This window comes from Dicentrarchus labrax, unplaced genomic scaffold (assembly GCF_905237075.1).
Source record: "Dicentrarchus labrax unplaced genomic scaffold, dlabrax2021, whole genome shotgun sequence".
Classification (NCBI taxonomy): domain Eukaryota; kingdom Metazoa; phylum Chordata; class Actinopteri; family Moronidae; genus Dicentrarchus; species Dicentrarchus labrax.
This window is the reverse complement of record NW_026136722.1, coordinates 18863846-18878984: the sequence shown is the minus strand read 5'-3', so window position 1 is coordinate 18878984 and position 15139 is coordinate 18863846. Positions and strand designations below refer to the sequence as shown.

Here is a 15139-nt window from a genome sequence, read left to right as displayed (position 1 = left end):
ATCGGTCCGGTCCGTGATGTCCCTGTGCAGCCCTGTCTCAGTGACACACACCAGACTCCCGGTACTCTGCGGGGCTGCGCGTTAATGCCGTCAGTTCGTACATTCCGTTGCTAGGAGACCGCACATCACCATAACAACAGAGGGGAGACTCGGCTTCATCTTCTCTTTCTCCATAAACCCGTCCCGTCTCCATCCTCCTCTCTTCCCCCGACGTTACTTCCCTCCTCTTCATCCCCGGTGTGTTTCCTCCAGAGTTCAGCTGGTAGATCAGCGGCTCTGTCCACCGTACCGACCGGCATTAGATCAGCTGTTCTGTCCACCGTACCGACCGGCATTAGATCAGCGGCTCTGTCCACCGTACCGACCGGCATTAGATCAGCTGTTCTGTCCACCGTACCGACCGGCATTAGATCAGCTGTTCTGTCCACCGTACCGACCGGCATTAGATCAGCTGTTCTGTCCACCGTACCGACCGGCATTAGATCAGCGGCTCTGTCCACCGTACCGACCGGCATTAGATCAGCGGCTCTGTCCACCGTACCGACCGGCATTAGATCAGCTGTTCTGTCCACCGTGCCGACCGGCATTAGATCAGCTGTTCTCCGGTGTAAACAACGGCAGCTGTCCCGGTGGAAGCGACATTAAAACACGAAAATGAACACAAACTGTCTCAAACAACCTCGGTAGAGAGAGCAGGACTTCAGAGAGTGAAAAAATAAGAACGAACAAAAAAGGAATAAAAGTTAAGAAGTTAGAAAGCAGACTGGAGTAACAGGCAGCATGCAGCTTTCCGCGCACGCGCCAGGAAGATGAAGATGAAGATGAATGAAAAGATGAAACTCTCCATCATTGATCCTCAGTTTTCAAGACTAACGTTAGTTAAACTGAAGAAGTGAATCAAGCTAACGAGACAATAACTTCCGGTTCACACAAAGCGAAAACATTAAATATCCAAATCAAAATCGATCCGTGGCCCGTTATTTAATTTCCTTGGTTTGATCTGAGCAATAAATCGAAAGTACAAAAAATGAACCGTTATTTGTTTTTTGGTATCAGATTCATAAACGAATAAGGAAATAACAAACCGTTTTTTCATTTTCCGGTTTTGGAATCTCAGTTGAATATGAAAAGAACGAATGATACACGGATTTAATCAATTATTCGATTTTCATTTTCTATATCATATAACAAAAATAAAATCACTAGAAAACAGAAACAGAAAAAAGGCCTGTTGTTTCATATTCTGAGACCGGATGTTGTCATTTACAGGACCGTGCTGTGTAGAAGAAACAGTAGACTAGTAGACTGCGGTCAATCCAGCCGTGAGTTCGATCTCCGTGGTCAAATCAGCCGCACTTAAATTTAGAGTGTACAAGTATTCTCAGCATTATGGTAAATGCGGAGAAACAGTGTATTTACTTTCGGTTTTCAAAATAAAGGTATTTAGAGCCGTAAACTATAATTAAAATATGTTACATTAAAGTGTTTTATGCGCCCCTGATGAATAAAAAACACTTTATATCAAGTATCTTTACTGCACCAGTGTGGAGAAATGCCAAAATAAAAGTCTCATATTTATGCCTCCAGAGATTGCATATTTGACCATATTTGAGGTTCTGTAAAAACATATTGCTCAGTGTTTCCTGGCTACTGATGGTATATTTGACTTTTACACATATGAGACTACAACCATACTTAATATCAAGTATTTTTACTGTACAAATTTGGAGAAATTCAACAATAAAAGTCCCATATTTATACTTCCAGATTCCATATTTTCTTATATTTGAGCTACTGTAAAAATGTAAACTGTATGTGGAACCACCTGCAACAGCTGTCACACTGAATAATATAAAAAATAATATGTGAGGAAGAGACAGTAGGTACAATGGTGTTTTGAAGTTAAAACTAATTATTTTTCCCTTTTACCTACAAATGGACACAGCAGAGCAGCAAAATAAGAAGAATGTGGACTGGCATTGCATTTTGTGTGAAAAGTAAACAAATTAGAATTGTGTAGGATTTTGTGTTTAGTGTTTAGTGTTTATATTATATATAATTATATATATGTTATTAAACATTTGTGTGAAAATTTGTACTGTAAAAACATATTGCTCAGTGTTTCCTGGCTACTGACTTTTACACATATGAGACTACAAGCAGACTTAATATCAAGCATTTTTATTGTACCAATTTGGAGAAATTCAACAATAAAAGTCCCATATTTGTACCTCCAAGTGGCATATTTTCATATATTTGAGCTACTGTAAAAACACTTTGCTCAATAATTCCTGGCTATGGATGGTATATTTGACTTCTACACATCTAAGACTACAAGTATACTTAATATCAAGCATTTCTACTGCACCAATGTGGAGAAATTTAAGAATAAAAGGTGGTTCCCCTGTATGTGGAACCAACTGCAACAGCTGTCACGCTGAGTCTGTAAAAGGGAAAAATAATATATGAGGAAGAGACATTAGGTACAATGGTGTTTTGAAGTTAAAACTAATTATTTTTCCTACATATAAGAAGAATGTGGACTGGAATTGCATTTTGTGTGAAAAGTAAACAAGTTAGAATTGTGTAGGATTTTGTGTTTAGTGTTTAATCTTTATATTATAATTTTTTTATAAAATGTTATTAAACATTTGTGTGAAATTTTGTCATGATTACTGCATCATTATTGAAGTATAATGAAAATGCTTCACCCATAGCCTGGAATTATTGAGCAAAGTGTTTTTACAGTAGTTAAAATATATGAAAATATGCCACTTGGAGGTACAAATATGGACTTTTATTGTTGAATTTCTCCAAATTGGTACAGTAAAAATGCTTGATATTAAGTATGGTTGTAGTCTCATATGTGTAAAAGTCAAATATACCATCAGTAGCCAGGAGACACTGAGCAATATGTTTTTACAGTACCTCAAATATGGTCAAATATGCAATCTCTGGAGGCATAAATATGAGACTTTTATTTTGGCATTTCTCCACACTGGTGCAGTAAAGATACTTGATATAAAGTGTTTTTTATTCATCAGGGGCGCATGAAACACTTTAATGTAACATATTTTAATTATAGCTTACTGTTCTAAATACCTTTATTTTGAAAACCGGAAGTAAATACGCAGTTTCTCTGCATTTACCATAATGCTGAGAATACTTGTACACTCTAAATTTAAGTGCGGCTGATTTGACCACGGAGATCGAACTCACGGCTGGATTGACCGCAGTCTACTAGTCTACTGTTTCTTCTCCACAGCACCGTCCTGTAAATGACAACATCCGGTCTCAGAATATGAAAAAAACAGGCCTTTTTACGTTTCTGTTTTCTAGTGATTTTATTTTTGGTTATATGAAATAGAAAATGAAAATCGAATCATTTTTTAAATTTCGTTCATCCTTTTTGACCATGAAAAAGAAAAACGCCTTGTATTTCAATTTTAATTTTTGTATTTTAAAACGAAAATCAAATAACCACTCGTTTTCTGTTTTTTAATACCCGTTTCTGAAAGGAAAATCCAATGACCAAAACATACACGGACCTACACGGATTAAAAAGGTCGACAATAGAAACAAAAAGCTGATTTCAAACTAAATAACAACAAAAAGAAAATAAAAACAATCAGAATAATAAAACCAGATAGAAAATATCAGATAATAAAACAGAAAAACAATTAAACAACAAAATAAAACAGGAAAATACAAGATATAAAGAAAAGGCACAAATTCTTAAATTCAGCTCAATTGGCTAATAATTTGCTTAATACCAGAACATTTGATTATATTTAATAATATGTGTCTGTTCCTGCAGTGTTGGAATAATGAGGAGCAGGTTTCAGTTTAACAGGTTCAATTCAGAGACTTTTCTCTTTAAGAAATAAACATCATGAATATAATCATCCTCTTTATCTCTAACTGCTCTGTTCCACTGTCACACTGACCTTCACTGGTAATATCTTCAGTGGGACTTTATCCCCAGTGTAAATGTATGGAAACATCCTCTCAGTGAAAGTGTGTGTGAAGGTGTGTATGTGTGTGTTAGTATCAGGATCAGAGAACGACAGCTTTCCTCTGTTCCAGTCCAGATTCACTCTGATCCTCTGGACCTTCTTCTGAAATACAAGATCAGTTTGTGGAGCTGATGGTGACCATGCTGAGTATTTACCTTCATAGAACCATATTCTCCATAATCCAGACAGTATGTCTCCCTTCCTCTGGACAGACTCTGCTAACACACCCAGAAACCAGCCTGTACTGTCTCCAACCTCGACATCCCAGCTGTGAGTCCCTGAGTTAAAGCCCTCTGAGCCCAGAACAGAGCAGTACCGATCAAACCTCTCTGGATTATCAGGAAGCTGCTGTTTCTCTCCTACTCTCACACTGGTCAGATCTTCAGACAGGATGAGTTTTGGATGAGCAGTGTTTGGATCCAGAATCACAGGACTGTAGGAGACCATGTCCTTCATCTTGTTCCAGATGTTGAAGGTCAGGTTGCCCAGGTGTTTGGCCTCGTCTATCAGAGCTCCTGAGGGCAGCTGTGGATCCTCCAGCAGGGGGCGCTGCTGGACTCTTTCCACTGCAGCCTTGTAGTTGTTCAGGAATGAGACGTCTTCAGCTCTCAGCTCCTCCTCTGTGGCTCTGACTGTGTCTGAAAGAGCTGCTATCTCTCTGCTCAGAGCCTCCATCTTCTCCTTCATCATCTGACTCTTCTGCTCCTCTTCCTCCCTCAGTGCAGCCAGCCTGGCCTCCTCTTCCTCTTCTAGAAACTGGTGAAGCTTCTTAAACTGCTCCTTAATCTTCCTCTCTGTGCGTCGGGCCTGGACCTTCATGTGTTCTGCTGTTTGATCAAACTTCACTTTAACTCCTTCACAAACCTTTAACTTCTCCTTTAAGGGCTCCAGAGTTTCCTCAAGTTCCTTCTTGTGTTGTCGTGCAGCTTCATCGATGGGTCTGAATCTGTGGTTGGAGTGTTTTTCTGAATCTCTGCAGATGTGACACACTGGCTGCTGATGGTCCAGACAGAAGAGTTTGAGTTTCTCAGAGTGCAGACTGCAGAGAGCCTCTGAAGATCTCTGATCTCTCTCCTGTAAGAACCTCTCACACAGGTTCTTTAAAGCCAGACTTAAAGGTGGATTGTCCATTGAAGATCTCCTCTTACAAACTGGACACTCACGTGTTTGTTTCTCTGTCCACCAGCTCTTCAGACAGTCTTTACAGAAGCTGTGGCTGCATGACAGAAGAACAGGATCTCTAAAGACATCATGACAGACCGGACAGCAGAAATCCTCCTCTAATCTGGAAGCCATTTTGTCTCTGAGTGCAGCTGGAAACAGGAAACAGCACGTTAAACATGAACTCAGGTGTGTTTCCTCACCCTGCTGTAAAATGTTGCATCAGTTACTTTCACTTTGAGTCTTTGAGTGTTTATTTCAGTCAGCAGCAGGTTGAACTACTTCAGTTTACTTCAGTACTTCGTCCTGTAACTGTTCTCCCTCAGTTAAAGTCACAGATTTGTAATGAAGGTAAATCTTACCGTCTGTCTCTCCGTCTGTGTGTCTCTCCTCAGTGAGAACTGAACAGGAACAACCTGTTTCCTGGTTGGTCTCAGGTGATGTCAGTAAGGGGCGGAGCTTTGTCAGCTCACTGCTCTGAGATCAGTCACAAAGAAAAAACGACCACAACAAATTCATTCTCACTGATATTTCTGTTTTACTTTGTTTTAAATTATCTTAAAGAGAAAATATTAGAAAATACAAAACCATTTCTATATAGTCCAGTTATATTTCACTAATATATTTTGGAAGTTCTAGTAAGATTATTTACTGGTTTAATACAAATTAAATTAATTTTCAGTTATTTTTATTTTTATTTTTTGATTATTTTTGGTTGCTGATCTTCAATTCAAAATAATAAAAAATGAATTTAAAATGACACAGTATAGATTTAAAACAAACAAACATAAAGATCAGAAAACGAACTAAACAATTTTACATCTGAAAAAGGTCGACAATAGAAAACAAAAAGCTGATTTTCAAACAAAAAGAAAATAAAAACAATAAAAAACAATAAGTGACAGAAAAAGAAACATATTGAAAATAATTTTGTCAAACATGTTTTGCATTAGAATCTGATTTTAAGAAAATATTTCTAACTGTGTCTTAATAAGATCTTACAGCTAATATTGAGTTTGATTTAACCAGTAACAACAATGGTTGCATAATATCCCAGCAGAAGGAGATTATTGTACTTATTTTCAGAGTAAGAGCACTCGCACAACTTCTCAGTTTAAGAGAAAGTCGTCTGGTCCCAGTGTTGGAAATGAAGCAGCTGTTTAGTTTTTATTGCTTTAATAAAAAAAATTATAATAATAAGAATGTTACTGGTTCCTTCATTTAAGTCAAAGTCACTTATTTTTATTATGTTAAAAGAAATTGTGTCTCATTGTAAGATTGCTAATTATTAATCTTAAATTAAAGGTACAAATTCTTAAATTAAGATCAATGAAGTAAACAAAATACCTTTTTTAAGAACTTTAAATAACTGAATTATGAATGCTTGTAATAAAAAAAAACTTGTTAAACCTATTAAAGTATTTCAGTGGTTATATTAAACCAATCACATCTAATATTACTTCCATACACACAGGCTGTTTTTGTAGTTTTCATCTAATCGTAACTTAAATTTGGCTTCAGACCATAAATAACAATTCAAATCAAGAAGAATGTATTTTAGTGTACAGAAAAGCCATTAAAAGAGGTAGAAAGAGAAAGTTTTACACATACAAACATCACTGTGTATTTATCAACCACAACAACTAATGTAGATTAACGGGCTGTATGAGTGGAGATGTGACCGTCTTTTACACATTTCACAGCAACAAAGAAGATTAGTGAGCAAAGATGGATGATTTAATATTTAATATTAATGTTCCAGAACTCTGATTTAATCAAAATATTGTTAACAACAACAAACAAACAGTTCTGACTCTCAGATTGTTTGTTTTTCTAGTAAAGTTCATCAAAAAACATTCATAAAACATAAAGTCTATCAATCGCTTTGCATAAGAATTCAAAATTTATTATTATTATTATTATGGGCCGATAATTGATCGGCCGTAATTTAATAATCCAGATTGGTAATAATATAAATTTCCCACCATCAGCCGATAATTGATCTGCTCTGATAATTATCGTGCATCCCTAATTTCCTGTCTATTTCCAGTTTTTCAAGGTTTTCCAGGACGTTTGAACCCTGTTTTCCTTTTGTTTATGTGACTAGATTTCTTGTATCATAGGTGTTGTTGCAACCATTTATTTCCCACTGGGAATAAATAAACCTATAAATAAACATATCTTCTTGTTGTTGCTGTAGAAAATAAACAATAACAAGTCTTTAAAGTCGGTTAATATTTCGTATATTGTCACTGTGATCGGTCTGTTTGCCCCAAAGTTGAACAGAGAATCAGATCTTTACTCTCTAAAAGCTCCGTGTTAAAAGTTTAAACAAAGCCTGAAAACTGCAGCGCTCAGAGGGAGCATCAAAAAGGACCCAGTCGCAGACGGCAGAGCGGGCTCCATCCTTTCCCACAGATCTGAATCAGGGGTTGAATCTTTGGCACACAAAAGAACGGTTTCAGGATTGTTTTTTCCATTTTCCATCAAAAATTACCTTAAAATTTACAGTAACTTACTGGAAACAATTAACCAGCAAGTTACTGTAAATATGTTTTACAGTAGACATACTGTACTTCCATTTACAGTATTGGTGTAGTTACTGTAAAATAAATACCAATTAAATACTGTGATTTCAGTTGTTTTTACAGTGCTGGTTTATTTACTGTACAAATAAAAACAGTTAAGCACTGTTATTTTTTTTAAATGGTATTGTAAATGGCAATACTGTACTATTAACAGTGGGTAACAGTTGATCATTGTAAATTCAGTTACTCACTGTACAATTTAAATACTGTATCACTTTGACTTACTATTATCCAACATTAATAGAATGACCCATATTCTAAAATATTTCAATTAACTGAAAAACAAGAAAACAAGAAAATTGTTAACACAATTATTTATTTAAAACATTTGGTGAACAGGAACATGATAAAGCACAGGTTACCAAACTTTTCAGACCAAGTACCACTTCAGAACCAACACAACAATGAAAGAGACACCTCTACTTTGTCTGACTACTGCAACTACCCAGGCACGCCTGAAACATTAGAAACAAGAAATCAAAAATAAAAAAGCTAGTTACGTCAGTCGAGCTTCACAATTATACATTTCCTTTAAAATACTGAACATTTGCATGAACAATGCATCAGGACACTGTAAAGTCCTCTCATTCCCCTCACACTTGAAATAAAAGTCTATGGCCTCTTGCTTGCCCTGAACTTGGAGACCCAGATCCCAGTTGGAGCCCTGAAATTAAAGAAGAAAACACAAACAATTACATTTATTACAATCACTTTGTAATGCACCACGTATGTGATGAGGGTCTAAGATGGTGATGTCGTGTCAAGGTACTTATTCCTGATAGAAAGTGTATCAAATACCCAAAGAGGACAGTGCTGCATTCAGTTTAAGGTAGCCGACATTTTGATTCAAGATGCAGTTGAGTTTAGCAATGTGTTAAAATGCTTAACGAGATGTTGAATTAACTGTGATTAACATGTTTTTGATTGATCATGAATTACAGCATGTTTGATTTTTCCTGCTGAAGTCGACTCAAGAGCCTTCATCAGTGGACCATAGTCTCCATCAGCATTCAATCACTGACACAACAGTAGCTTAACACACATTATTTAATAAGATATCTGAGAGAACATCTTTGAATAAACCATCTTGAACTTTCAATGCAAAAGCTATCGTCAGAACCTCACCTGCATCTAGTCAGTTTGCCAATCGAACTCAGTGAAGTCCCTGATGAAGGAGATTGGGGGTTCATGTATGAAGTCTTCCGCTTCACCACTCTCCCAGTCTTCCGGCTCATCTGCTCCTTGGCACTGCACTTGGTGGAGTCCGGATTAATCCTAACTAAAAACCTATGAAAATGAGTACAGGAGTTAAGGGTGGGACAATATGTACATGTTAACGAGTAACCGGTTACAAATCATAACTGTTTGCAGAGAAAAACAAAACAAACTTTATTAAATAGATCAAAATAAAGAAAATACAGTATCTTGGACATGCATTAACTTATTTCTCAGAATTCTGTTTTCCTTTTACTGATTAGAGGTGATAATACTGTCTGAAAAACACTTGTTACTCCAAGTGTTGACACAAGCGCAGTTATGTTACAAGTAATACATGTATGGGGCATAATGTCACATTAATTAAAAAATGCCAGTGGGAATAAAGTTAAGTATATATATTTATCAGGCACACGCAATGCATGTAGAAGAATCAGCAGTGCTTACTACTCAGTCATAAATACTCTCCAGGAGCGAGCAGACAAGGAGCTTTGTTGCGGAGTCAGAACCGCAAACTTGCTGCGTTGTTCGCGGTTAGTCCGGTTTTGAAATGGCGTGACTGGCCTTTTTTACGTTTCTGTTTTCTAGTGATTTTATTTTTGGTTATATGAAATAGAAAATGAAAATCGAATCATTTTTTAAATTTCGTTCATCCTTTTTTGACCATGAAAAAGAAAAACGCCTTGTATTTCAATTTTAATTTTTGTATTTTAAAACGAAAATCAAATAACCACTCGTTTTCTGTTTTTTAATACCCGTTTCTGAAAGGAAAATCCAATGACCAAAACATACACGGACCTACACGGATTAAAAAGGTCGACAATAGAAACAAAAAGCTGATTTCAAACTAAATAACAACAAAAAGAAAATAAAAACAATCAGAATAATAAAACCAGATAGAAAATTTCAGATAATAAAACAGAAATACAATTAAACAACAAAATAAAACAGGAAAATACAAGATACAAAGAAAAGGCACAAATTCTTAAATTCAGCTCAATTGGCTAATTATTTCCTCAATACCAGAACATTTGATTATATTTAATAATATGTGTCTGTTCCTGCAGTGTTGGAATAATGAGGAGCAGGTTTCAGTTTAACAGGTTCAATTCAGAGACTTTTCTCTTTAAGAAATAAACATCATGAATATAATCATCCTCTTTATCTCTAACTGCTCTGTTCCACTGTCACACTGACCTTCACTGGTAATAACTTCAGTGGGACTTTATCCCCAGTGTAAATGTATGGAAACATCCTCTCAGTGAAAGTGTGTGTGAAGGTGTGTATGTGTGTGTTAGTATCAGGATCAGAGAACGACAGCTTTCCTCTGTTCCAGTCCAGATTCACTCTGATCCTCTGGACCTTCTTCTGAACTACAAGATCAGTTTGTGGAGCTGGTGGTGACCATGCTGAGTATTTACCTTTATAGAACCATATTACCCAGAATCCAGACAGTATGTCTCCCTTCCTCTGGACAGACTCTGCTAACACACCCAGAAACCAGCCTGTACTGTCTCCAACCTCGACATCCCAGCTGTGAGTCCCTGAGTTAAAGCCCTCTGAGCCCAGAACAGAGCAGAACCGATCAAACCTCTCTGGATTATCAGGAAGCTGCTGTTCCTCTCCTACTCTCACACTGGTCAGATCTTCAGACAGGATGAGTTTTGGATGAGCAGTGTTTGGATCCAGAATCACAGGACTGTAGGAGACCATGTCCTTCATCTTGTTCCAGATGTTGAAGGTCAGGTTGCCCAGGTGTTTGGCCTCGTCTATCAGAGCTCCTGAGGGCAGCTGTGGATCCTCCAGCAGGGGGCGCTGCTGGACTCTTTCCACTGCAGCCTTGTAGTTGTTCAGGAATGAGACGTCTTCAGCTCTCAGCTCCTCCTCTGTGGCTCTGACTGTGTCTGAAAGAGCTGCTATCTCTCTGCTCAGAGCCTCCATCTTCTCCTTCATCATCTGACTCTTCTGCTCCTCTTCCTCCCTCAGTGCAGCCAGCCTGGCCTCCTCTTCCTCTTCTAGAAACTGGTGAAGCTTCTTAAACTGCTCCTTAATCTTCCTCTCTGTGCGTCGGGCCTGGACCTTCATGTGTTCTGCTGTTTGATCAAACTTCACTTTAACTCCTTCACAAACCTTTAACTTCTCCTTTAAGGGCTCCAGAGTTTCCTCAAGTTCCTTCTTGTGTTGTCGTGCAGCTTCATCGATGGGTCTGAATCTGTGGTTGGAGTGTTTTTCTGAATCTCTGCAGATGTGACACACTGGCTGCTGATGGTCCAGACAGAAGAGTTTGAGTTTCTCAGAGTGCAGACTGCAGAGAGCCTCTGAAGATCTCTGATCTCTCTCCTGTAAGAACCTCTCACACAGGTTCTTTAAAGCCAGACTTAAAGGTGGATTGTCCATTGAAGATCTTCTCTTACAAACTGGACACTCACGTGTTTGTTTCTCTGTCCACCAGCTCTTCAGACAGTCTTTACAGAAGCTGTGGCTGCATGACAGAAGAACAGGATCTCTAAAGACATCATGACAGACCGGACAGCAGAAATCCTCCTCTAATCTGGAAGCCATTTTGTCTCTGAGTGCAGCTGGAAACAGGAAACAGCACGTTAAACATGAACTCAGGTGTGTTTCCTCACCCTGCTGTAAAATGTTGCATCAGTTACTTTCACTTTGAGTCTTTGAGTGTTTATTTCAGTCAGCAGCAGGTTGAACTACTTCAGTTTACTTCAGTACTTCGTCCTGTAACTGTTCTCCCTCAGTTAAAGTCACAGATTTGTAATGAAGGTAAATCTTACCGTCTGTCTCTCCGTCTGTGTGTCTCTCCTCAGTGAGAACTGAACAGGAACAACCTGTTTCCTGGTTGGTCTCAGGTGATGTCAGTAAGGGGTGGAGCTTTGTCAACTCACTGCTCTGAGATCAGTCACAAAGAAAAAACGACCACAACAAATTCATTCTCACTGATATTTCTGTTTTACTTTGTTTTAAATTATCTTAAAGAGAAAATATTAGAAAATACAAAACAATCAGTCCATTTCTATATAGTCCAGTTATATTTCACTAATATATTTTGGAAGTTCTAGTAAGATTATTTACTGGTTTAATACAAATTAAATTAATTTTCAGTTATTTTTATTTTTATTTTTTGATTATTTTTGGTTGCTGATCTTCAATTCAAAATAATAAAAAATGAATTTAAAATGACACAGTATAGATTTAAAACAAACAAACATAAAGATCAGAAAACGAACTAAACAATTTTACATCTGAAAAAGGTCGACAATAGAAAACAAAAAGCTGATTTTCAAACAAAAAGAAAATAAAAACAATAAAAAACAATAAGTGACAGAAAAAGAAACATATTGAAAATAATTTTGTCAAACATGTTTTGCATTAGAATCTGATTTTAAGAAAATATTTCTAACTGTGTCTTAATAAGATCTTACAGCTAATATTGAGTTTGATTTAACCAGTAACAACAATGGTTGCATAATATCCCAGCAGAAGGAGATTATTGTACTTATTTTCAGAGTAAGAGCACTCGCACAACTTCTCAGTTTAAGAGAAAGTCGTCTGGTCCCAGTGTTGGAAATGAAGCAGCTGTTTAGTTTTTATTGCTTTAATAAAAAAAATTATAATAATAAGAATGTTACTGGTTCCTTCATTTAAGTCAAAGTCACTTATTTTTATTATGTTAAAAGAAATTGTGTCTCATTGTAAGATTGCTAATTATTAATCTTAAATTAAAGGTACAAATTCTTAAATTAAGATCAATGAAGTAAACAAAATACCTTTTTTAAGAACTTTAAATAACTGAATTATGAATGCTTGTAATAAAAAAAAACTTGTTAAACCTATTAAAGTATTTCAGTGGTTATATTAAACCAATCACATCTAATATTACTTCCATACACACAGGCTGTTTTTGTAGTTTTCATCTAATCGTAACTTAAATTTGGCTTCAGACCATAAATAACAATTCAAATCAAGAAGAATGTATTTTAGTGTACAGAAAAGCCATTAAAAGAGGTAGAAAGAGAAAGTTTTACACATACAAACATCACTGTGTATTTATCAACCACAACAACTAATGTAGATTAACGGGCTGTATGAGTGGAGATGTGACCGTCTTTTACACATTTCACAGCAACAAAGAAGATTAGTGAGCAAAGATGGATGATTTAATATTTAATATTAATGTTCCAGAACTCTGATTTAATCAAAATATTGTTAACAACAACAAACAAACAGTTCTGACTCTCAGATTGTTTGTTTTTCTAGTAAAGTTCATCAAAAAACATTCATAAAACATAAAGTCTATCAATCGCTTTGCATAAGAATTCAAAATTTATTATTATTATTATTATGGGCCGATAATTGATCGGCCGTAATTTAATAATCCAGATTGGTAATAATATAAATTTCCCACCATCAGCCGATAATTGATCTGCTCTGATAATTATCGTGCATCCCTAATTTCCTGTCTATTTCCAGTTTTTCAAGGTTTTCCAGGACGTTTGAACCCTGTTTTCCTTTTGTTTATGTGACTAGATTTCTTGTATCATAGGTGTTGTTGCAACCATTTATTTCCCACTGGGAATAAATAAACCTATAAATAAACATATCTTCTTGTTGTTGCTGTAGAAAATAAACAATAACAAGTCTTTAAAGTCGGTTAATATTTCGTATATTGTCACTGTGATCGGTCTGTTTGCCCCAAAGTTGAACAGAGAATCAGATCTTTACTCTCTAAAAGCTCCGTGTTAAAAGTTTAAACAAAGCCTGAAAACTGCAGCGCTCAGAGGGAGCATCAAAAAGGACCCAGTCGCAGACGGCAGAGCGGGCTCCATCCTTTCCCACAGATCTGAATCAGGGGTTGAATCTTTGGCACACAAAAGAACGGTTTCAGGATTGTTTTTTCCATTTTCCATCAAAAATTACCTTAAAATTTACAGTAACTTACTGGAAACAATTAACCAGCAAGTTACTGTAAATATGTTTTACAGTAGACATACTGTACTTCCATTTACAGTATTGGTGTAGTTACTGTAAAATAAATACCAATTAAATACTGTGATTTCAGTTGTTTTTACAGTGCTGGTTTATTTACTGTACAAATAAAAACAGTTAAGCACTGTTATTTTTTTAAATGGTATTGTAAATGGCAATACTGTACTATTAACAGTGGGTAACAGTTGATCATTGTAAATTCAGTTACTCACTGTACAATTTAAATACTGTATCACTTTGACTTACTATTATCCAACATTAATAGAATGACCCATATTCTAAAATATTTCAATTAACTGAAAAACAAGAAAACAAGAAAATTGTTAACACAATTATTTATTTAAAACATTTGGTGAACAGGAACATGATAAAGCACAGGTTACCAAACTTTTCAGACCAAGTACCACTTCAGAACCAACACAACAATGAAAGAGACACCTCTACTTTGTCTGACTACTGCAACTACCCAGGCACGCCTGAAACATTAGAAACAAGAAATCAAAAATAAAAAAGCTAGTTACGTCAGTCGAGCTTCACAATTATACATTTCCTTTAAAATACTGAACATTTGCATGAACAATGCATCAGGACACTGTAAAGTCCTCTCATTCCCCTCACACTTGAAATAAAAGTCAATGGCCTCTTGCTTGCCCTGAACTTGGAGACCCAGATCCCAGTTGGAGCCCTGAAATTAAAGAAGAAAACACAAACAATTACATTTATTACAATCACTTTGTAATGCACCACGTATGTGATGAGGGTCTAAGATGGTGATGTCGTGTCAAGGTACTTATTCCTGATAGAAAGTGTATCAAATACCCAAAGAGGACAGTGCTGCATTCAGTTTAAGGTAGCCGACATTTTGATTCAAGATGCAGTTGAGTTTAGCAATGTGTTAAAATGCTTAACGAGATGTTGAATTAACTGTGATTAACATGTTTTTGATTGATCATGAATTACAGCATGTTTGATTTTTCCTGCTGAAGTCGACTCAAGAGCCTTCATCAGTGGACCATAGTCTCCATCAGCATTCAATCACTGACACAACAGTAGCTTAACACACATTATTTAATAAGATATCTGAGAGAACATCTTTGAATAAACCATCTTGAACTTTCAATGCAAAAGCTATCGTCAGAACCTCACCTGCATCTAGTC

The 15139-nt window shown here is 36.4% G+C and overlaps 2 protein-coding genes and 1 long non-coding RNA gene across 6 annotated transcripts in view; 1 reads left to right on the top strand and 2 right to left on the bottom strand.

The window, feature by feature from the left end:
- LOC127356637 (nuclear factor 7, ovary-like) overlaps positions 1–11832 on the bottom strand; it is a 46345-nt gene extending 34513 nt beyond the window's left edge. The window contains exon 1 of one of the 2 annotated variants that reach the window (XR_007882018.1): positions 11770–11832. The gene's annotated coding sequence lies outside the window, so the exon portion shown is untranslated. Of the gene's footprint in view, positions 1–5539; positions 5603–11769 lie in introns of those variants that run through there. The other variant, XR_007882019.1, reaches the window with a different exon arrangement.
- Positions 1–15139, top strand: part of LOC127356710 (uncharacterized) — a 65408-nt gene that overhangs the window by 13741 nt on the left and 36528 nt on the right. The window lies entirely within an intron of this gene.
- Positions 1–15139, bottom strand: part of LOC127356632 (nuclear factor 7, ovary-like) — a 53071-nt gene that overhangs the window by 34513 nt on the left and 3419 nt on the right. For 2 of the 3 annotated variants that reach the window (XM_051388567.1, XM_051388569.1), the window contains exon 2: positions 10004–11559. In XM_051388567.1, the coding sequence (XP_051244527.1) occupies positions 10148–11559 (1412 nt within the window). In that variant the 3' untranslated portion in view covers positions 10004–10147. Of the gene's footprint in view, positions 1–3773; positions 5330–10003; positions 11560–15139 lie in introns of all 3 variants that reach the window. The other variant, XM_051388568.1, reaches the window with a different exon arrangement.